This window comes from Arvicanthis niloticus, chromosome 25 (assembly GCF_011762505.2).
Source record: "Arvicanthis niloticus isolate mArvNil1 chromosome 25, mArvNil1.pat.X, whole genome shotgun sequence".
Taxonomy (NCBI): Eukaryota; Metazoa; Chordata; class Mammalia; order Rodentia; family Muridae; genus Arvicanthis; species Arvicanthis niloticus.
Genome location: NC_133433.1, coordinates 34,136,685 through 34,159,270, shown reverse-complemented (window position 1 = coordinate 34,159,270; position 22,586 = coordinate 34,136,685). Strand labels below are relative to the sequence as shown.

The following is a 22,586-nucleotide window of genomic DNA, read 5'->3' as shown; positions in this document are numbered from 1 at the left end:
ATTTTAATATAACAAAAATGTGCTATAAAATCTATGTGCACATTTTAAAAAATCTACTAAATGAATAGATGAGTGAATTATGAATCAAATGATGACAATAAGTCTACATGAGGCTTCAGACAAAAATTAGGTCATGTAGGTATTTCTTTTTAACTTGACTTTTTTAACTTAAAATATGTTTAGAAATTACATATATTCAACATTCTTCATCAATATTTTCTTGGGTATGTCATAGCCAATAGGTGAATTGAATGCATTGCCTAATTTCAAGTATATGAAAAGAGACCACATGGTTTCAGCTAACCTAATCTACTTGTCATTGGTATGGGCCTATTTTGTGTATCTATGGCATTCCTGAAAGTCCAGAATGCATCACAGTGTAAGAAATGCATCTAGCCCACCCTACATCCTCATAGTTGTGTTTTCTAGCTGCTGCTCGTTCCTTCCAGAGCGATTACTTGCCGTTTACCAGCTGTGGCACAACACCAGTGCACATTGTGGGCCTTGCGATTTCACTCCCAGACATTTAATCCCAGTGGTCTTCAGGAATTAGCCCAAATCACAGAAGAAGGCTCTGAGAGGGAATGGCGAGAAGCAAAAGGACATTTTGGTTCCAGTGAGCCCAAGCACTGGAGGCTATTTTCCTGTTACCGTTAGCAAGAATAAGTAATTCCAAGCAGCGCTTTTTATATCTTTGTACCTGCAGGAAACAGTGGCTTTCAATTCCTCTCTTCTGAGACCTCGTGTGATTGGGGAGTGGATCGGCAGAGCAGAAAACGATGCCGATCCCCTTGCAGCTGAAATGCTGCAGCCTCCGGTTCCACGGAGTAAGAATGACTCATGGGAAAGTGAAGACAGCAGCTCCAGTCCAGCGGGAAGGTGAGGTGGATCTCCTTTGTGAATCTGTGTTAGTGCTCATTAAACGGAGAGAGAAAATAAACATAAGTACATGATTTGGTTCGGTCATAAGAATAATTGTTAGACTTTGCATATGATTAAAAAAAAAACTTACTGTCTCCCAAAAGTACACAGTTAGACTAATCAGAAAGAAATAATAATTTACTCTATCTAGAGTAAGCAGGGTAAAACTCTGCTTAGAGGGTGAACATGTTTGTCCCCAGCCTAGTTTAATCTTCCGGGAGACTACATAACAGAAGGAAAAACTCCCTCAGATTGTCCTCTGAGCTCCATACATGTGAAATGTGCATGCAGAATCAAGTGTACCCGTATACAAACACACATACACGAAGTAAACAAACATAAAAGCAAATAGCATTGTAGTAGAAATGTTTTAAGAATAGTGTTATTTAGATTTTGTTCTTGAAGTCTTCTCCCTCCCTTGGGCAGTTCTAGGACTTTACTAGAACTGAATACATATACTAGGCAAACATTTTCCTCTGAACATCCCAGCATTCCTCTCGGGTTCGTGTTTTGATTTTTCCTTCTTATTTAAGTAAGTTCCATTTCTTTGTTACTAACAACAAATGGAGAAATAACTTCCAGGTTCTGAGCTATAAGTAAAGACCAGCTGTAAAACTGGGCAAGGAGATAAGAGTTGGGTGGAAGGTCCTAGAAAGAGGAATCATCAAGGAGCGGGGAAACTCTTCAGTGGGTAAGAATTAGGGGGTAGGCATAGTTAAAGTGGACTATAGAGAAAAATCTTTGTTATAATCATTTAAGCATTACAGATGATGACTGTGCTTGAACATAACTATTGTGTTTTCTTAGCTTTAGTGGTTTAATTTATAAGCTATAATATTTTTAGGAACTTAAAATTACATATGCCTTAGTTACTGTTTCATTGCTGTCAATGGATACCATTACCATGGCAACCTGTAGAAGAAAGCATCTCACTCAACAGCCCCCAACCTGTGGGTCTCGGCCATCTGAAAACACAAATTTCCCACAGTCTGAGGAACCGAAACACCATTCTGCAGCAAAATTAAAGTTATGAAGTAGCAACCAAAATAAATTTATGGTTGGGGGTTCCTAAGACCATCAGAAATATGCTTCACAATAGTCATGACACGGGTTGAGAACTGTTAATTTAATAAATGTCTTACTTACAGTTTCAAAGGGTCGGTCCATGACCATAATGGTGAGGATCATGGTGGCAGGCAGCCAGGCAGGCTTGGTGATGGAGCTAAAAGCTTACAAAGCAAGCAAAAGGCAGGGACAGAGTCAAACTGGACCTGGCATGGGATTTTGAATCCTGAAAACCCACCCCCAGTAACACACCTCCAACAAGGCCACATCTCCTAATCCTTCCCAAACCGTTCACCTCCTGGGAACCAAACATTGAAATATATGAGCTTATGGGGCATCCTTTTTCAAAGTACCACTCCATATAACCTTTGTTTAATTCAGACTCCATTTCCCAGAACGGTGGCAGGAGATCTGTTATAAGCATCCATTTACCGAGGAAGAACAACATTGAGATGTGAGATCATGTTTATTAGATAAAGCATATTTACCATTTCCAATTTGGGATCTGACCAGTATGAGAAGTACAACTTAAAACGGAAAATGTGTCAGTCAAGGAAGCCAGGTGAAAATCATTATGGGATGCAAGAACTATGAAACATGGAGAAGCACATTTAAATATTCATTTATGAAAAGTTGACAGGCCCATAGGCCTGTGACTGCTATTAGCTGGTCCCTATCACAGGCTTTTACCCTGTACAGCATAGCCACAGGAACTCCATATTTCCTATGTTAAAATTTCTGTCAACAAATAAGTATTTTTTTTCTCAAGGAGAGAAAATTGTGTTCTCTACAATCTAATAACTTTCAAGGTTCCTTGGCCCTCTCTTACCACTTGGCTTGAGGGAAAAGTTCAGAATACTCACTAATGTGCTTCAGGTTTGGAGAAAATTGATTCCATTTCCACACGAAATAACTTTAAATTATTTAAGTAGTAAAAGTGCCCGAAAGGAGAAGCAAAGCATGTCTAAAAGTCCATTCCTGGGGAATGCCAGATCAATTTCACCTGTCAATGAGGGCAATTTTTTCCCTAATGCTAGACTCATGAAACTCAATAGACTTTTACACTTCTCCATTGGTAGATCTTTAATTCTTACATGTAAAAATAGAGAAATGTCAACCTCTATCTTGCTTTCATTTATTCATAATAATATCCAGAGCTGTTGATTGCAAATGTTAGTGCCTCCATTTTCTTCCTCACTTCAGTGAGCTCTTATTACCCCGGGATTCTCAAGCCTAATTGTAGCTCTTTCTCAGTCTATAAAAACGTTTCTCAAATATTTGTCCTTCTGTCCTGAAAAGTCATCTCAGCTTCACTCATTTTGTACTTAAAATATGAGCTAAAAAGTCATTTGTGGATTGAAAAGGTGACAAAGTCTTGGCTAAATCCTAGTAACTTCAGAAATATTACATGTATGTAGAAATCACACATTAGAAAAAAATCCGTAGGTTACAAACTGTTTTTCTCCCATCTGAAATTAGAAAACAGGGTTCCTGTATTTATTCGGTGGCTCACACAACATCTGAAGGAATAAGAAATTCTGGAGAGAACGTTTTAAAGTTTCTAGTGCATAATTATAGAATTAGCCTTTGTCATTAAATAGCAATAACAAATGTAATAATTTTTCAATTGTAAACATTGAGAGTCTTATCATAATGATATTCTGAACTCCTGAAAGCTAAGTTTATTTTCAAGCTTTATTTCAGCCTTTTCTTTTCTCACCAAGGCTAGCACACAGCTATTTTCAATAAATATCTGTTACATGAGTGTAGGAGGTGTGGGCTGTCACTACACCCAGGCTAAATACAGTGTATTAACCAGAAAAACAGTTGAGTCTGTTTTTATTTTGGGGCCATTGCTCTAACTTGGCCTTTTCTCATAGAAAAGAAAAAAATAAGTTGTATATAATTTGCTGTAATTGCAATATTCAGCACATAGATAGCTTTTTTTAATGCTGAAAAAAAAATCCATAGAAATTAGACCTTTGCTGATAGACTAGAGAATTAAACTGTAAACCAAACCTTGAAAGTCTTATGGATAGAAACTTACCCAAAATATTGTCTTGGAGCTTTTATTACAAATAATACAAACCTTAACTTTTTTCTTTATGTACCTCAAATACATTGTAAAAAGTCAACAACTTATGTCATGTATGACTGCCAACTAAAGTGTTAACTGCTGAGTTAAGGTAGTGAAAGACAGTACAGGTAAAGTAATAGAATAACACTGAGACTCCAGAGATAAAGTCACGGATCTTAATGGTCCTTGGGTGCATCTCAAGACATCTGTGGACCTTATGATGTTACATTCAAAATGGTATATGAATATGATGAAAGATATTTTCCTGAATCTTCTTTCCTGGATTCTCAAAGTATGAATTAAGAGAGCCCAAGGACAAGTATCAGAACAGGGACAGAAAGAGGGAAGAGAGACAGGAAGAGAGGTAAGAAAGACAGAAGGAGAAAGAGGAGGGAGGTGTGTTAGGGAAAGAGTGATGTCTTTTCATGTTTGTTCATAGCTTCCTAATTCTGTCTCTTGCCTGGCTGGTTATTGGAAAAGCATATGCACCCTCTGCACATTTGGAATTTCTATAATCACATATTTATCATATAACTGTAAACAAAAATCAAGTTTAATAAGCCTATATAATTTTGTTCCAAGCCATCCTAATTAGACTTTGCAATAGTTGTGTAACAAATTTCTTAAAATTATTTGATAGATCTTAATGGAGAATTAGTAAATAGGTTCATCAAGCGTTGAAAACATAATGAGTTCTTTTAAAGCTGAACCATCTAATTGAAACAAGAATAAAATCCATAAATATTGTAAAGCCGGTAAACTGGTTTTCTTAAGTGAGACTTGTTTTTAAAATGTAAATATTCAATACAATTAATAGAAATCTTACAACTTAGAAATAAACTTTAAATTGAAGCTAAATTCTCTTTCTATTAAGTTTTCATTTCGTTAATGTTCAGGCTAACTTTGATGTTTAATGCAAAAAGCCTGGGACTGTTTCCTTCCATAGAAAGACAGTCAAAAATCTGCACATACAAGAGCGAGCCATGCATTCAAGTCATACTGTGTGGTACTATGGGAAGTAAATCAGGATAGACAGAAAATGGACTGAAGCAAGGATAACTCTTTTATATCTGAATTTCAAAAACAAAGACAGTCATATTTGGGCTCTTCTAGACATGAAAAATCCATAAAGTACGTGGCAGAGATAACATCAAAATTCACATTTTAAGGCCATAAAGATGAAAACTTTGGACAGGGATGATGGATGGGACAGTGGGTGAAGGCAGTTACCGCCAAGTCAGAAGACCTGAGTTTGATAGAAGATTATTAGATATTGCTGTGCGCTTTTGCAGTATTAATCTGCTCTATTCTTATGAAACTGTATTTATTATTAGTATCTTCATTTCTACTTCAGGAAGAGGTAATTGAATCCTATGTGGTTTTATCCTGTCCCAAGACTGGAGAGCCAGGAAGTGACTGTGACAGCCAGTCTTGAGCCAAATTTTGTCCTCTCCAATGTTTTGTTTTTCATCAATTTATTTTTTTGGAAAGAACTTCTAGAAAGCCCACAAACACTAAGGGTGTTTTAGCTTCAGATCTAAAAGAGTCCAGCCCACTGATGGTGTGCAGAGCATCCGGTGTTCTCAGGAAGAGCTACCCATCTGCTCTCCTCATCCCACCCACAACATGACCTCCTTACCACGTCTTCCAGTCTCAGGCTATGGTGCTGAAGACAAGCAAGTGTGATTTCTGCTCTACCTTGTGGACATTCAGTTCTTTTCTGTTCTGAGATGGGATCATCAAAGTTTGGAGAACACTTGCTGCACTATCCAGTTTCCCTAAACCATGAGTGCTCAAATTCCAGACACACTGGTCCTGCCAGTGAAACTGCCACTTACATCTTCTCTGTTCACACATTGACTCTCCCCAATTACAGCCTTATTCCATCTTTTTTCCCCCAAATATCCTACTCTCCATCTTATTCAGAACTGATTGACCTGTGTCTTACTTCATGGGGGAAAAAAAGAAATGGCATTTCTTGGCTCCTGGTTTCCCTGTGTCCAAGCCCTCTGCTTTCTTTTGTGGCAAGGGGTGAGCTACCTGAGACAAGTCCTCCACTTGGCAGTTGATCTGAACTCAGCCTCATTAACCTAGCACAATGATTGCCTTTGTTTGGTCATTACAGAATACCTCTTTTAGCCCTTTCTCATCTCCATGCATGTAGGATGCTATTTCAGACATCACAGTGAAAGATCTATGACAATATAGCCTGGTCACAGGAAAGACTTAGTTTCCCCACAGTCTGACACTTTGTTCATCTATCTGGAGGCATCATTTTAACAACTTGGGTATGTCTTTTATTAGACACCAGGAGGGACTAGCATGAGTTCCTGCAACATGAGATAAAGCAAGCAAATGAAAACACAGAGCAAGAGCTCTGATTCCATTGTTATTGGACTTCAGACTAGTTCAGCAGTAGCAGGTTGACTGCCTTATAAATTACAAGAATTTATAGGGGGCACGCAGAGTCCTAAATTAATAGCCATATAGTACAGGATACAGTTTTATAACCGTTCACACCCAGAACCAGAATACCCACATCATGAGTGCTGAAACTCAACTGGTGTCTGCTTGAGATAACACAGATAGTAGAATGAGCTGGCCAAGGATTAAAGCAGTCATCATAAAAATGCTTTCATAAGTAATTACAAATTCCTTGGCAATATTTAAACATACAAAATAATAGCAATAAACTCTAATTATAGGAACAACATAAAAATTATAGCACTGACAAAAGAATTTACAGAAATAAAAATAGCATAAACTTAGTAGTAGGGCAGAGATAACAGAAGACAAAATTACAGGCTGTAGGTAGCAGATCTTTTGAATTGCCCTGTTCTGAACAACTGAGAGGAAATAGACTGAAAGGTATGATACAGGGTCTCAATATACTGCCCAGGATTAATAACATTTGCTGCTCTTGCAGGGGACCTACACCTCTCACTGCAGGCTGGTCACAATCAACAATCCACTTGAGCCTCAAGTTTCATGGGGAAACAGCGCCCTCTCCTGGTTTCTGTGGACATTTGCATGCATGTAGGCTAGACATGCACACACACACACACACACACACACACACACACATGCATATAAAATAAGATATTGCTTCAGTGACCCATGGATAAATAAGAAAAGGCCTCAATTGTTATCAAGTTTCAAGAAGACAGGGAAAAGTGGGTAGGTTGGAAAAAATTTAGAATTGATAACTCAAAACTTGCTGAGCAGCTAGAAACTGGGAAATGCCAGATGGAATAGCACAAGGCATTTACACAGCAGCATATGTATCTTAAGTAGACTTCAAGAAACCAATATCAAAGAAGGAATATTTAAAACAAAAATTGTAATTTTATACATTTGAATGTTTGCCTGCATGTATATCTTTGCACTATATGTGTGCCTGGTTCCATAGAGGCAGAAGAAGGTGTCAAATCCCAGGGGGGCGGGGGGCTGGAGTTACAGATGGTTGTGAGCTGCCATACAGGTACTGGGAACTGAAGCCTGCTCCTTTGCAAGAGCAGCAAGTGTTCTTAACTGCTGAGCCACCTCTTCTGTGTTCTAAGAATAAATCTGAAAAGCAGGCAGAGGTAAATATCAAATTGCTTGTGGGGGGAAAATCATTAGAAGGGCTGCGGATTTCTCATCTAAAACTATGAGAGCAAAGGGAAGCACCCCTCCTCAGGTAATGACTGTAACCTAAACCATTAAATTGAGTGTCTAGTGAGTTTCTAGCAGAAGTTCCCGTAAGGTATTAGTGAATGAAATTCTTTATACAAAAGAGGTGATAAGAGGGAATTTTGGAACATCTGTAAGGAGGAAGGAGAAAACACAAAATAGGAGTATTTAGAGTGGGTTATCATTACTTTTGATTTTAATGAATTAAAACAAATTGCCATCAATACATCAACACTTGTGTTTTACTTGACATAAACCTGTAGAAATCAAGGAATAATTTAAACCTTCTAGTTCTTACTAGATCAGAAAAGGTACTAAAAGCGTGGGTCACGTGGCAGCAATCAGAAGGAATGCTTCAGAGAGCAGGAGTTGCACCCCAACACTTGGCAAGAATTGAGTATCTAGGTGTGTTTCAGAAACACACTATTTCCATTATCCTTGGGAAAAACAAGCAATTTGCAGTAAGTTTGTGTGACATCATTGTAATGGCTTAGTAGATTTTCCATTACTGACCACGGCTAACTAACCTATCAATATTCTTCAGCTTAAAGATGGAGCCAAAGACGAAAGGATTAAAGCAGCAGCAGCAGCAGCATAAGAAACTCCTGGCTGCGATGCTTTCCCAGGATTCCTTCGAGTCCATCCACAGCCCCACACCATCTGTAATGGAAGAAGACATTGATAATGAAGACGATGCAATGGAGTTGCTGGGTAATTTTAAAAATTAATAACTTCTCTTTCTCTTCTTTTCTGGCACTGTAAAAGTGTGCAGTAATTGGGTGGGAGGTGGTTAGGGTTTCGAATAGTCTTGTCTAAGGCAAAGGGATCCCTTTAACATACACTTTTTTCCAGTAGAGATTTATAAAGTTGCATGTAAGAACTAAGCTGAACCCATGGAAGCATGAGAAACATTCCCTAGACTGTACCATGGCTTTGTGTATGCAGCATGGTAGCCTCTGAGTTCATTGGGTATTCTGTGTGCAAACTGCGATAGGATGCAAACCTGTCTGTTTTATTTTTTGATTGCATCTCTTGTCTTAAAAATACACTGTCCTCCTAAGAATGTTTTGTGATTATAAGGTAGCTTTAGAAGAATATCATAGAGTTGAAAGATGTTGGCAGTAGATTAACGTTGGATGCCTTTCATGAATGATACGAACCCTTGCAGAGATTTCAAAGTCTAGAGACTCAATACCTTCACACAACTTCATTAATGTAGATGAGGTTTTTCTTTTAATACATTTTAAATTTTTTTTATTTTTAGTGATTCTAGTATATGATCCTGTTTCGATAGAAATATTCTCATATAAATTATCTCTATGGAAATTGTTAATTGGTCCTCACTTTGGGAACATTTTTTTCTTTCAGAACAGGCTTTTTCTGTGTAGCCCTGGCTGTCCTGGAATTCACTCTGTAGACCAGGCTGAACTTGATCTCAGAGATCCACCTGCCTCTGCCTCTTAAGCGTTGGGATTATAAATGTGCATCACCATGCCAGGCTTGAAAATCATTTTTGCAAAAAAAGGATATGAACTTTTCTTTGTAAGCAGTCCACATGTAAAACAGTGTGATTTTAATTAAGTGGTACTAGCTATTCAATTACAGAGCAGTAAAACAATTGGTGTATTCTTTTATAACAACATTCTGTTATATTTAAGCTGAAAAAGAATAAATAATGTAATTACACATAGAATATTGGTACACTGCAAAGGTACTTTATTTAAAATTCTAAAACAGTTTTCTTGAAATTAAGTGTTGATGGCAGTAAATTACTTTCTATATAAATGATAAGTCTTTATGCATACACCTGCAAAGGTGTTAGTCAGTCATGATGCCAGGGTTTAAGATCTTTTCTAATGGTCTAATAGATACCTTGAGTCTAGAATTAAAGAGACTGAATTATGGAACTTTTCATTAGATACTATTGGCCCTTGTTTTCTTTTAAGCAATTGAGTCTTAATCTCCTAAGTCCAAATCATTAATGTGACAGGGCTTCTGGATGCCCTGGCACCTTTATTTATCCCTTATTCACTACAAAGGACTTTGACCTAAGGTCATAAAATAAAATGATTTCTGTTGCAGGCATTTTTCAGTCAGGTTAAAAATGTAAACTCTTCACTTCCAGCATGTTCTTTACCTACACTATCACACTCAAACACAGTGGTGACTCTTAGCACAGGAGTGGGGCAGAGCTCACTGGACACTTGTTTCAAGAAGCTGGTTCCTCTGCTTAGCCCTGCAGGACATGCAGGTGTAAACCTGGGAGGTGGAGTGTGCCCAGACTCCTGGGGTCTTGTTCACACACATATGGGGTCTTTTGTAACTGTGTCTGTTAATTGCTTCCCCGCTGGTCAGGGTGAGTGAAAGAGATGATCAAGAGACTCTTAGGAGATTCACATGTCTACTTTATGCTGATTGTCCCTAGGCTTCACCTGCTCTGTTCAAAAGTGTCTAGCCTTCTAAGCTGAAGACCAGATGGTTGGGTCTTGGCATCTACCAATCGATAGCCATTAGCAACTGGCTCTCATGAATCCTTGTTCTCCTTTAGATATTTAGCCTGCAGTCCGACCGGCTTAACGGTAAAGAATAGTGGCAGCGTTGGCATTCTCTGTGTCGTCTCACATATCTCACATATTTCAGCCCAGGGGGCTGAGTGTGACGCTGCTCTCTTACTGATGGGCATCCCTTGTGATGGTATGCAATGCTCAAGCACACAGTAGTAGCCTCAAATAACTCCACATGCATTTCCCCTGGTTTTAGAAATGATTTCAAAGAAACATGAGATTGCATTGATCTGAAGAAAACACAAATGTTAACGACTTGAAAATTTATGTGAAATCAAAATTGAGTACATAGAATTATTGTTAAGATGTAACCGATATTGCTGTTTAAAATATCTTTTTGGGAATCTGTGATGCGTTGTTGTAGAATGTGTTTGCTGTAATGTGTTTTTAAGTGTTCGATTTTTTTTATTATCTATGCCATAATAAAGTAAACTGAAAATGTGTCATGCATGGAAAGTCATCTGTAAATGTGAATTGATAAGTAAAGTATATGATTTTAGTCAATACTAACATAAAAATGAATTACCCATCAATAAAATTGGTTGACTTAAGCAGAAAGTTTTTTAGTGAAGATAGTCAATATAAATAAACCTAGTTCTTCTTGTCTTTATTGAAATGCAGTGTTATTAATATATGCTGATTATACATTCACAGTTGTTTAATTGTATGTCTGTGAATTTATTTTATAAATATATTAGGCATGTGAAAATATATTTTAGGATTTATTTTATTTTAATTTCTATGATTATTTTAAATTCTATTGATAAATTCACAGTACAGAAATAACCACTTATGAAATTAATATTATCTATCAAATAATGAAATATCTGTACATATATATTTAAAAAAACACCAATAATAAGTACCTCCAAAATTGGCTTTAGATATGCAAAACATAGAATAAATCCATCTTCCCATTCATCTCAAATGATACACTTCTCAACTATAAATATAAAAAAGCCTCAATTATTTTGGTGGATATACTGCCACGTAATGATCACATTTTCTAAAACATCTACTAAAATCAACAGCTTTTCAAAAACGGTATGAGACCTATGAGTTTGCCAGATTGCCTATGGTTTCTTTCTTTATCCTCACAGGGAATGTGAGAAACTTAAGGATGTTTAACTGAGTGACCATCTTCTCATTTTCCTTATGTTGCCTGTTTTCATCATCATGTTAGACATGTAACATTAGTAAATGAATGAAATGCTTAATTAAAAATTTTTTAAAAGAAATGTGACAGTAATATGTAGTTGATTGCTTTCTACATAGTTTATACTGACTCATGCCCATTCGAAATAACTAGAATAAAAGGCACAGCTACTTTATTACACACGTTAGTTGAATCTATTACTTAAAAAATATTTTATACTTTCTTAGAACTGAAGAAAAGGGAACTACCTAAAAATGATATTCTAGAGGTGCTAAAGCCATTAATCATACTTAGTTATACTTTTTGGCCTAGCTCGGGATTATATAATTTAAAGCTAACTTTACATTGACCCAAACAAGCAAGATTATTATAAACATAATTTGCTCATTTGAAGATAAATAATCAAATACATTAATATAATTTCAGTAACATTCCTGGGTAAATGCAGTTTCTAGATTCTCCAATATCTTATCAAATAAGTCAATTCATTATTGGCAAACTACAGAGAGGATTTATCAGGATTTATTAATCCTTAAGATGAGATTCCCTTTTGGCCAATTCTTCTGCATCATGATGAACTTTGTGTAATAGAAACATTCACTATCATGTGTTTGGTTAAGTTAGAGTAATTTTTTTCCAAAAAAAAATTCTTTCCTATATTTATAAAGTAAGATTTACAAATTGCATCCGATGAAAAAAGAAGTCTGTCATCATGGCCCAAGGAAGGGAGCCTTAAATGTTGTTTACACTTTACTGACCTTAAACTAGTCTAAACCAGAAGGGACCAGCAACATAAACCTCTCTATTTTTTGTTTGGTTGTTTCCTTGTAGCATTGATCATCTGGCACATCAGAATAGAAAATTAAACTGAAAATTTTTCATAAAAAAGTGATTCTTTATAAAAATTCTAAGGACTTTCAGACATTCAACCACAGGTTAATATTACCTGTAAGACTGCTTAAAATAGTAATTCATAAAGTATAGTATAAAAGCAAGTTAATCTAAATTAGTGCCTACTGTAGATGAAATCTCTAAATGCGGAGTACTTTAACATATAGTAATTAAAACACTCAGAAGGTTAATATTAAAAAGAGTTACATCCATGTCAGTCTTATCTTCACGTATAAGATATTCTAACAAATTCCATTAATCAGTCTGCAGCTGACTACCATAATTAACCAGCCCTTATGGAGAAGCCCTAAATAAATCAGTGTAACTGCAGACCTAAGACATCCTGAAGTCGTGTGAGATATCTGTCACTTGTTACAATATCTCCGCTGTGACGGAAGCTCTGAGGAAGGTTCCACTCTTGTGTTGTCACCCATGCTCTGAGCCGTGACTTCCGTTGGCTTTCATGTTGTCATTGCCTGTATGAAACCCACGCAGACACAGTCAACATGAGGTCCAAGGACTAGAGTACTGTGCTGGCCTCTTCTAGTTAGAATGCCATTTTAGAAAATATAGCATTCCTGTGGCAAACTCTGCGCGGCTGCTGCATGGGAATGGTAACACTCCGTATGAGGGGTGTTGCATCTTATATTTAATTTTAAAAAGCTATTTGACCTTTACAAGTTTAGTGATAAGGGCGGGTGTTGATAATGTTCCGTCTCTCAAGCCGTTCATTCCACGTTAGCAAGTTTACCTCCTAAGTCTCTATCTACCACTTACAGAGCGAATTTGAATCTTTGTAAGGCTTCAGATTTGCACAGATACACAAATCTGGATTACAGGTGATGATTCTCAGGGTTTGGTTTGCTTGTGAATCACCACCGGGCCACCTTTAATCAAGAATTCAGCATTCCTTACACCCCGTAATTTGTTCACTAGATTTGAATCCAACCCATGAAGCAGATTTTGCTCAATAAGAACGCCTTCCTGACTGTGGTGGATTCTGTTACAGGAAGTCAGTCGAACTCATACGAACACCGTTAGAAAGGATGTAAGCAGTTAACGAGGAGGCTTGCTGACCAATGTTTGCAGTCAGAGGTTCTGAGTTATCTACACTCGATAAGTTGTTTTCTGTTTGGAATTCTACTCATGCTTTGTTCTCTTCATTTGTTATTTCTATTTCTTTTCAAAGATACCAGAATTTTTGCTAATAGTAATGGATACTCTTTGTGGAGAATGCTCTTTATGTAAGTATAATACAAGATGTCACCCAAACCGGACATACTATTTGATATGACTTGTATGGCATGTGACAAGAAATGCTTCGCTTTTCACCTGTAAAAAACCGATTCCGACTGTAAAGCACATTGATCCAGGAGAATAAAGTTAATACTTTGCAAACAATTTCTAAACATGTAGACAAATCCTTTATAGTGCGGATTGTACTTCAGATGAGAATTCTTTTACTCGGCAGAGAGCTGTTTCCAGTTATCTGTGTGTAGATTTGCTTAAGATATATTGATTAGTTGCACTAAGCTATGAATTGATTGACACCTAACAATGGCAGTGTTTAGTGTGTTTTTCATACATGTGCTGTGGCTTTTCCCCCCCGAGCATTTTGTGAGTGGTGGGCCACTGTGATGTGGTGCAGGTGACCTGGTCAAAGACCTGTGCTCCGATTCTAAGGCCCAAATCTTTTTCCATGTTGTCTCATGCCAGGTTTTTTTCCCCACATTTTTGCTGTTTTGGTTTTGATTTTCAATCTTTTGCTAAACTCTGAGCTTCCAAGCTCAATTAGTTGTGAGTTGCAAGGTGCACCATGCGCCCTCTCTACTCTACAGGCATAGAGTGAAGTAATAAGATATTCTCAGAAAGCGGCACGTTCCTCCTCCATCACAGCTGACAGAAATGCTGGGGGGGTTGGGGAACGCGGATTTATGTACAAAATTCTTCTCCCAACCAGTTAGGTTCTCTAACCCATGGCTGTGTTATGCATTTGGAGGCAGAAGAAAACATGTGCTTTCTCCTTTAACCATGGAGAAAACCCTTCTACAGTAAGAACTGGAGTTTCTCACAGCTCAATAAAATACTTGGAGAGCCAGGCTGTGAGACCCCGAGTGTGACCACAGGAAAGCGTGCGAACAGTGTGCTGCCGGCCAGTTCACAGCACCTTGTCTTTTCCTTGACCTTTGAGACCTTGACCTTGAGAGTTAAGCAGAGGCAGTGACTTCTGTGACTTGTTAAAATGGGGAGGAGATTGCTAGACTGTCTATTTTTCCCCTATAAATGTACAATTTATGGGAGAAAAATAAAATAATTTTATATATTACAGAAGTTCACACAAGCAGACACAGCCAGGGAAAGAAGAGGAAGGGGGTACTGAGTCAAACTCAGAAAATCTAGATCTGCGCTAGAATTCATGTTTACATGTTTCTGCACAGATCAATAACTAAACGTGTTACAATACGCAGAATTTAATAAGTGCTATCAAGTTCTGCTAGCAAATATGAAAGTATTTTGGTTTAGTGTTAACTCTTGAATGTGAAAAATCAACCACATTCCATGGTAGTGTTAAGTATTATTAGAATCTTGTTGCTTTAGAAATAACATTGTCCTTTCTAAATACTTCACTCATGACAGTGCAATGCTGCAGCCATGTACTTATTTCCATGTAATTTGAATTTGAACTTTTTGCTTTATATAAGACTGATTTGCTTTATATAAAACTAATTCACACTGAACCATAACATTGTTTTATTTTTATCGGTTGATACAAATGAATTGTAATTAATTTAGCAATTGTTTGCAACTTAATGTCAAAATCAATAGCTTATTAAAGACATTTTACAATTCCTTTGATTTTCTTAAATCTGGTTTTGTAGCTAAAAATGTGTCTAGATATTTCTATATCATAATATACTTAGCCACATGTTTAGTTATTTCCAAATAACTGCTTAAGTGAAACAGAATGCTAAAATGGATGCTCACAAAACTTGACAACTATTTCCCCAAACAGTTGTTCTTGAAAAATAAAACTTACTTTAAAAACTGTTAACAATTACGTTATATGTATGTTTTTGGGAATCCTTAACAGCAATAAGTACATCCATTTATTGATGTAAACTTTTTAAGTAAAAGATCACCAAAAAGTATAGTGGAGAATTTAAGATTGTTCCAATGGAAATCAGTGAAATCATGAATTATTTCTATCATATTTTTAACTTACGTCCTTTTTGCTGAATGCCTCTGTCAGGATGGATGGATTTGACTGTGTTAAAATGAAATCTTCTGAGATTTTATTTAAAACTTAAATTTCTTTAAAGCATGCTTTTCCAAGCATCAACAGAGGAGGGTTTAATGGATCGTTTTAGTTACTACATTCAGTAAATATGTGTTTCAGAATATTAACGTAGGTGATACTAGCACAATAAAGCAAACTGCACATTAAGCTTAGAAAGTGAGCTTTTCAAGAATGGCACAGTGTGTGAGGTTAGCAGTGGCAGACAGCCTTAAGGAGCACTTCACCGCTGTTGCAGATTGTAGGACTTGGAACAGGCACATCCTGCAGATTTGTTGCTAGAAAACTGAGATGAATAAAATACGTTCACTCTTTAAGGTTCTGTAAGATTAAGTAAAACAATTCATGTTAATGTTCTCAACCATGAGGCGAGATAGAAAATTAACATAATACTTAAGTGATACTTAAGTGGATTCTCTTTTTCTTCTTTCCTTTTAATATGTGAAATTGAGTTAATGTAAAAAAAAAAAAAAAAAAAAAAAAAAAAAAAAAAAAAAAAAAAAAAAAAAAAAAAAAAAAAAAAGTGAGACCCAGGAACACTTAGGTTTGTCCTGTATATTTAGAAAACATTTCTATAACCACTACATCTTAGTCATTTGATTACTTTTTAAAGATGGATTCTGACAACTCTCTGAAATTTTATAACACATGTGGCTGATTTCCCCTGGTGTATTAGACCAAAGTCTGCCAATTCACACAGTTCCACATTATTAAAAAGCACAATCATTTTCGAATTCTCCTGATGATGTAATTGAACAATTCTTCTCAGCAATGTGAATATTCTTGCTGTTTTTAAGAGTATCAAAAGCTAAAACTCTCAGTGTGATTTTACTGTAGATGTATTGGGTTTTGTTGAGCGGTTATCTGCCTTTATGATTTGCAGTCACGGTCTCTGGCATTTCTGTAGCATACAAAGTCCACATCTGAGATGTGGAACCACAGCGAATGAGGCCTGTGTATCCTGTAATGGGAATGGGTGCCAAGAAAACTCTATTGTTTCCAAGGCTTATTCTTCTGTACTCTTCTTCAGATTACACAACACTAACACCTATGAAGAGGTGTGTGTGTGTGTGTGTGTTGTATGTGTGTGTGTGAAAGGGGAGAGAGAGAGAGAGAAGAGAGAGAGAGAGAGAGAGAGAGAGAGAGAGAGAGAGAGAACACTTTATCTTCTCTTTATGGACACTTACAACCTGAAATTTCTCAAGTAGCATTAATGATACCCTGATACCATGTGGGCCCTGCATCTTGGTAGCTGAGTCAAAGCATGTTTTGTAGTTTAAGATAGAGACTATATCTCTATATGTCTTCAGTAAAAGGACAAGACAAACTCTGAGAGACTTCATTTCTGTTTTTGATAAGAGAAATTGAAAACAGGAGGAGTTACTCTCCAACAAAAAGCTTTTAACTGAGATAGAGAGGGGCCGAGAGAGCAAAAGAGAGCACTCTAAGAAAATACAGCTAAAAGCAAAAGTCAAAGTCCAAAAAGCAATATTCCTTTAACAACACGTGGATAATCATACAGAAATACTGCCTTTCCTTCAAACAAATATCCTCACCAGAAATCCTAATAATGTTATAATATAGATATTGATAAATTATTATTTAATGTAATGGCACTTATTTAAATTCCTGGTTATAAAAGAAAGCAGGGTGAGACAATTTGTACATGATGACTGTTATTCTCATGCCACCTCTAGAACCTTAATACGCTAGTTCCTCTTTAGTCCCCTCCTCTCCCTTTCTCTTCTCCTTCTTGAGGTGAATATCTTCTTCATTACACAGGAGAAAAATATCAAAGGGAGACAAAAAAAGGTCCAAGATGAATAGCAACAGACCAACAACACAATGGCAAGGAAACAGCAAAAACAATTTCTTGAAAAACAGAGTGAAAACAAAGGGGGAAAAGCAGTGTATTGTATAAAAAAGGTTAAAAAGCTTGGTATCTCTATCATGCAAGAATCTGATCTTCTAATGCTGCACTCAGAAGGCTGAGGAAGGAGAATTGCAGGTTTAGCCACCCTGAGCTGTGTGTGTGTGTGTGTGTGTGTGTGTGTGTGTGTATTAGAGAAAAATATGTAAATATATAGAGATATATTTATCTCTCTGCCTATATTTATATAGATAAATATAGATATTTATTAAATATAAATATATGATATAAAAGAGAGAAGGAAGAGGAAGCAAAAAATCTAAATTATGAAGAGGTAATAAAGCAGAGGAGGAAATTAAGTAAATAGAAATTATATGGACATAATGATCAGCAATGGCCAAAATTATGGGAAAAAGAAGTAAAGAATAATATGGGTATAATTATAGTATCTAATGTCACGACATACCCTAACTATTATGACTTGTGGCGATGATATAGGGAACAGATCATTGGGATGAGTTAGAAAGATCCCTCCACACTTATGTAATCAATTAGTTTTAGTGGTTTGAGAGAGGAGAAAATTATTTTTAATATATTTCTACTGGGAAATTAAAGTGATAAAAATAAATTGGTTCATATCTCTTTCATTCCTTTAACAAATTACTTTTGGATAAATTTGAGACTCACAAAAGCAGACTTTTAAAACTCTAAAATAAAGTGCAGAATTCATACCTTGTTATGTAAAATTTTCCTGGAGATCACAAAATTTACTAGAAAGAAAATAAAAAGTTGACAAACTAGGGCTCATTAAAATTATGATTTTTCTCCTCATAAAAAAGAAAAAATGAAAAGAAAAGGAAAGAAAAGGTAAAGATATAGAATACTTGCCACTAGCTGGGAAAGTACTAATGACATGGCAGACAGAGATTGCACCAGCAAGCAGGCATAATTAACATACATGAATTTTTTAATGGAATTACAAGCTCAAGAAAAATAAGCAAAATTTCACAAAACGAAGTAGACAAATTTGTAATACACATATAAGGGATGTCACAGCATCGTTAGCCACTAGAAATGTGATTTAAAGCATGAGATGCCACTTCCCCCGAGCTATAACAGCTGACATTAAAGACCAAACAGCAAATGTGAAGTGTGCAGCAACCAGTTCCTTCCAGCATTGCTGAGAAGAGGTTAGGGAACACATCTGAACAGTATCTCATACATTGAAATATGTACTTACCCTGTCACCTAAAATTCCCCGTATGCTTCCAAGGCAATAAAACGTGTTTCCACAACTACACTGTGTCAAAAAGTGGGCTACTGAAAATAATGTAGTAAAAAACCATGCAAGTGTCAAGCAACAGTTGTGGTATATCCATACAACAGAATAGTCAGCAGTTAAAAGCGGAAGTAAAGTATTAATGCATGCAAAAGTGGAGATGATCTTCATTGCCAAAAACTGAGCCCTGTTCCCCAGAAACCTGTATGTTATCTGTAGCCTCACTCAACCTGATTGCATCCTGAGATGAAAATAATCAACTTTAAATGACCTCTATGTGGTGTTTTGCTAATTAGATGGGATTGGTATGTGTTATGAGAGAAATTTCCCCCACAATCGTCATTTACACGTGAAGAGCGGGATGTTTGAGTACACAGTGTGTGCTACTGGATGCTGACTCTTCTTAAGAACTATGATCTTGGACATTTAAACCTCTAGGACTGTGTGTGACACTAGGCATTCACAAACACTGTTGAGCCAAGGAAACCAGACACCAATAATTAAATTCTAAATTGATTTAATAGTAATAACATTTATGAACAGATAAATGTAATGGTCAATAGATCAGAATGGTAGAAGGTCATGGATTGAATTGGTTTTGGTACAAGGAAATCTCCTGAGTGATGGATGAGTTTATGACTTGACGCATAGATGTATCCAACTGACAAGACTGTACAAACATTGCCTGTGTATTTCATTGAACATTCTAATTCTAATAATCACCCAATTCTTACATGTACTACCACGATTGAGCCAAAATTAAACCAGATATTGGTGTTCCTGAAATGAAATTTGATGATTTTGAATATTCTGTGAGTGGATTCCTTTCTATATTGTAACTTGATACAATTTTACCTCGCACATTTTAATGCTGGTTTGTGGGGTACATAAACACTAAGGATGATTTTATCTTTTTGAAGTGTCAACATTTTTAATATTACTAAATCTCTATCCCTGATAACTTCTGCTATGCTGCTGTTTGCTTAGCCTGGAATACAGCTGTACCATTTCTCTTGTTGTCCCTGTCAGTGTGGTTTGATCTTCGGTATTCATGCATTTTAATCATTGTGTATCTTTTTACTCAGATTATGCTAACCTTGACAACCTCGGTCATTAATCAGGTGTAATTTAGGTGGCTGAAATTTAAGGTGTGGCTGATGCATTTGTTTTGGTAGCCATCACTTCTGGTTGGTTTTATATGAATTGTCTTTGTTTTTCATCCCATTGTCTTCTACTCTTCTTCATTTCTCAGACTGTTTGTTGGTTTGATTTGTTTTATGAGTTATTTTATTGTTGGTGGGTATTTTCAGGGTAGGGGTTCTTTGGAGACAGGGTCTCACTATGAAGCCCTAGTTGACCTGAAACTTTCAGTGTAACCCAAGCTACCCTCCAACTCTTCAATCCTCCTGTCTCAGCTGCCCAGGTGCTGAAATTATAATGGTCCTGTTTGCATGCACTCTACTTGTCTTGTGTTTTTAGTTTTTGTTAAAGAGTTATTTATGTTATGCATTAGTGTTTGCTGGCATCATGTATGTATGTGTATTGTGTTCATGCCTTGCATGCACAGATTCCAGAACAGAATATCAAATCCACTAAAACTGGAGTTACAGATGGCTGTGAGACAAGTGCATGCTGGGATTTGAATCCAGGTCCTCTGTAAGAACAGCAAGTGCTGTTAAGTGCCAAGCAATCTCTCCAACCCCAGCTGCTTGCTCTCAGTTGAACATTCATGTGATTCAATTTTTCCCATTTCTTTTCAAATCTTTAGTCTTTTTCTTCCTCAGGATTCACTGCAGAGTTTGTCATTTTCCAGTACAGGCAAGACACCTTTAATTTATTCTACGCCACGTCCTTGGCAGACTTAGTACTTTATGAAACAAAAGTGAGCATAAACCTTCATTTCTACCTCTTTCATCCTTCATTATATACATACATATATATGGATAGATATAAATGTATACATAAGCATATTGCTACTTATTTTGAACAGATTTATCTGCTATATTAACAAAAATATATAGTTTTATTTTTTTCTTCCACTTCATTTTTTAGGACTTTTTCTTCCTTTATATATTAATAAATGAAGTTTCTGACCTGCATCACTTTCTCCTTGAAGACAGAAATTTCTCACATTTATCAAAAGATATATCCACAATAACAAATTTCCTCCATTTTATCAGAGATTTTTAATTTTAATTATTTAATATATTGCCTTTTGTTTTCATGTTTTCCTCTTATTTTATTTTCCTTTTATTTTCTATTATTTATTCTATTAAAACTTTTATTATAAGTCAGTTTTACATATTATGGAATTTTTGGTTGGTAGGGGCTGTTTCTCTCCCAATTCAAAACTTCAAATATTTTACTTAGTGTTCTTCATCTGTCTACAATTTCTAAGATGTGGGGTGTAACTTTAAGTGTTTCTTCTAGCTTCTTTCCTTCTTTTTGTTTGAGTTTCTATACTTTCTTCTTTTCTCCCCCTCTCCCATTTGTCCTTCTCCTCACCTTCCTCCCCCTGGTATTTCCGTTATGCTCATGGTTTTTGCTGGGATTTTGTTGTTTTGTTTTGCAGTTCTTCTGCAGTTCTCTGGCATTCTAATCTTTTCTTCCATGCTCTTCTATTTCATAACCTTTCAATGACAAACTCCACAGCTTAAAGATCGTTTCTTCATCTGTGCTCCCACACTCAGTCTACCAATAAGACCAGAACTGTTCTTCATTTCTTTTGCAGTGTTTATTACAGCCAGCTGGTCTCCATCATTCTTAGATTGCTGCTGTGACTATATTAAACATCTTTACTTGCTTTATGACTAAATCATCTACTAAAGTCTTTGGTGTGATAATCATAGATTTTAAAATCTCTGCCACATCAGAATCTGATTGTGATCCTTATACTCTTTAAATCGATGCTTTTGTTTTTGTTCTATTGTCTTTTGGTTGTTTCATAATTTTTTCCACAGTCAGACATGGTACACTAGATGATAGGAAAGGTAGCGAATGAGCCGTTAGAAAGCAGTGCCAAGGTACTGAAAGAGGGCAGTGTTTTACAGTTCTGTGGTTGAGGCGTCTCTTTCAGTGACCTGGGCTTCTTGATATCGGGCCTCAAGAGTGCTGTTTATTAGTCCACTCTTAGACAGGGCAGTCTCTGAATGGTCTTTCCTTCAGTCTCTGCTCCACACTTTGTCTCCATATTTTCTCCCTTGAGTATTTTGTTCCCCCTTTTAAGAAGGACTGAAACATAAACACTTTGGTCTTAAATATTTGGGGGGTGGGGCGGGTGGAGATGGTACCACTCACCTTTAATCTCAGCACTTGAGAAGCAGAGGTAGGTGGATCTCTATGAATTTGAGGTCAAGTACTCTACAGAATGAGTTCCAGGAGAGTTAATCCTAAACAGAGAGAATCTGTGCCTTGATAAAAACCATACATTTTTTTTCTGTGTGTGCCACAGGATAAAAGAGCAGAATACAAAAAACACAAGGAAGTATCTACACACCTGTCATGTAAATGCTGGTGCACCAGGGACTGTGGAAATGCTCAGTGGTTCAGAGTGCTTGCTATTCTTGCAGAAGACCTGAGTTTGGTTCCTGGCACCCAAGTCTGTTGTAACTCCCACACTGCAGAATCTGATGCCTTCATCTGCCTTTACAGTGACCCATACACCACACATGTGAACACACCACACGCACACACACACACAGAGTCACACACAGAGAGAGCTATATAAATAAATTTATATAGCTAAATAGCTACATAAATAAAACATTAAAATATTAGCACATTAGAGATTTTATAA

At 36.5% G+C, this 22,586-nt stretch overlaps 1 protein-coding gene across 8 annotated transcripts in view; it reads left to right on the top strand.

Annotated features, from left to right (window-relative positions):
* Positions 1-22,586, top strand: part of C25H8orf34 (chromosome 25 C8orf34 homolog) — a 394,450-nt gene that overhangs the window by 141,704 nt on the left and 230,160 nt on the right. For 7 of the 8 annotated variants that reach the window (XM_076924364.1, XM_076924363.1, XM_076924361.1 and 4 more), the window contains 2 exons: positions 707-879; positions 8,280-8,446. In XM_076924364.1, coding sequence (XP_076780479.1) covers positions 707-879; positions 8,280-8,446 — 340 coding nt within the window. Of the gene's footprint in view, positions 1-706; positions 880-8,279; positions 8,447-13,535; positions 15,196-22,586 lie in introns of those variants that run through there. The other variant, XM_076924366.1, reaches the window with a different exon arrangement.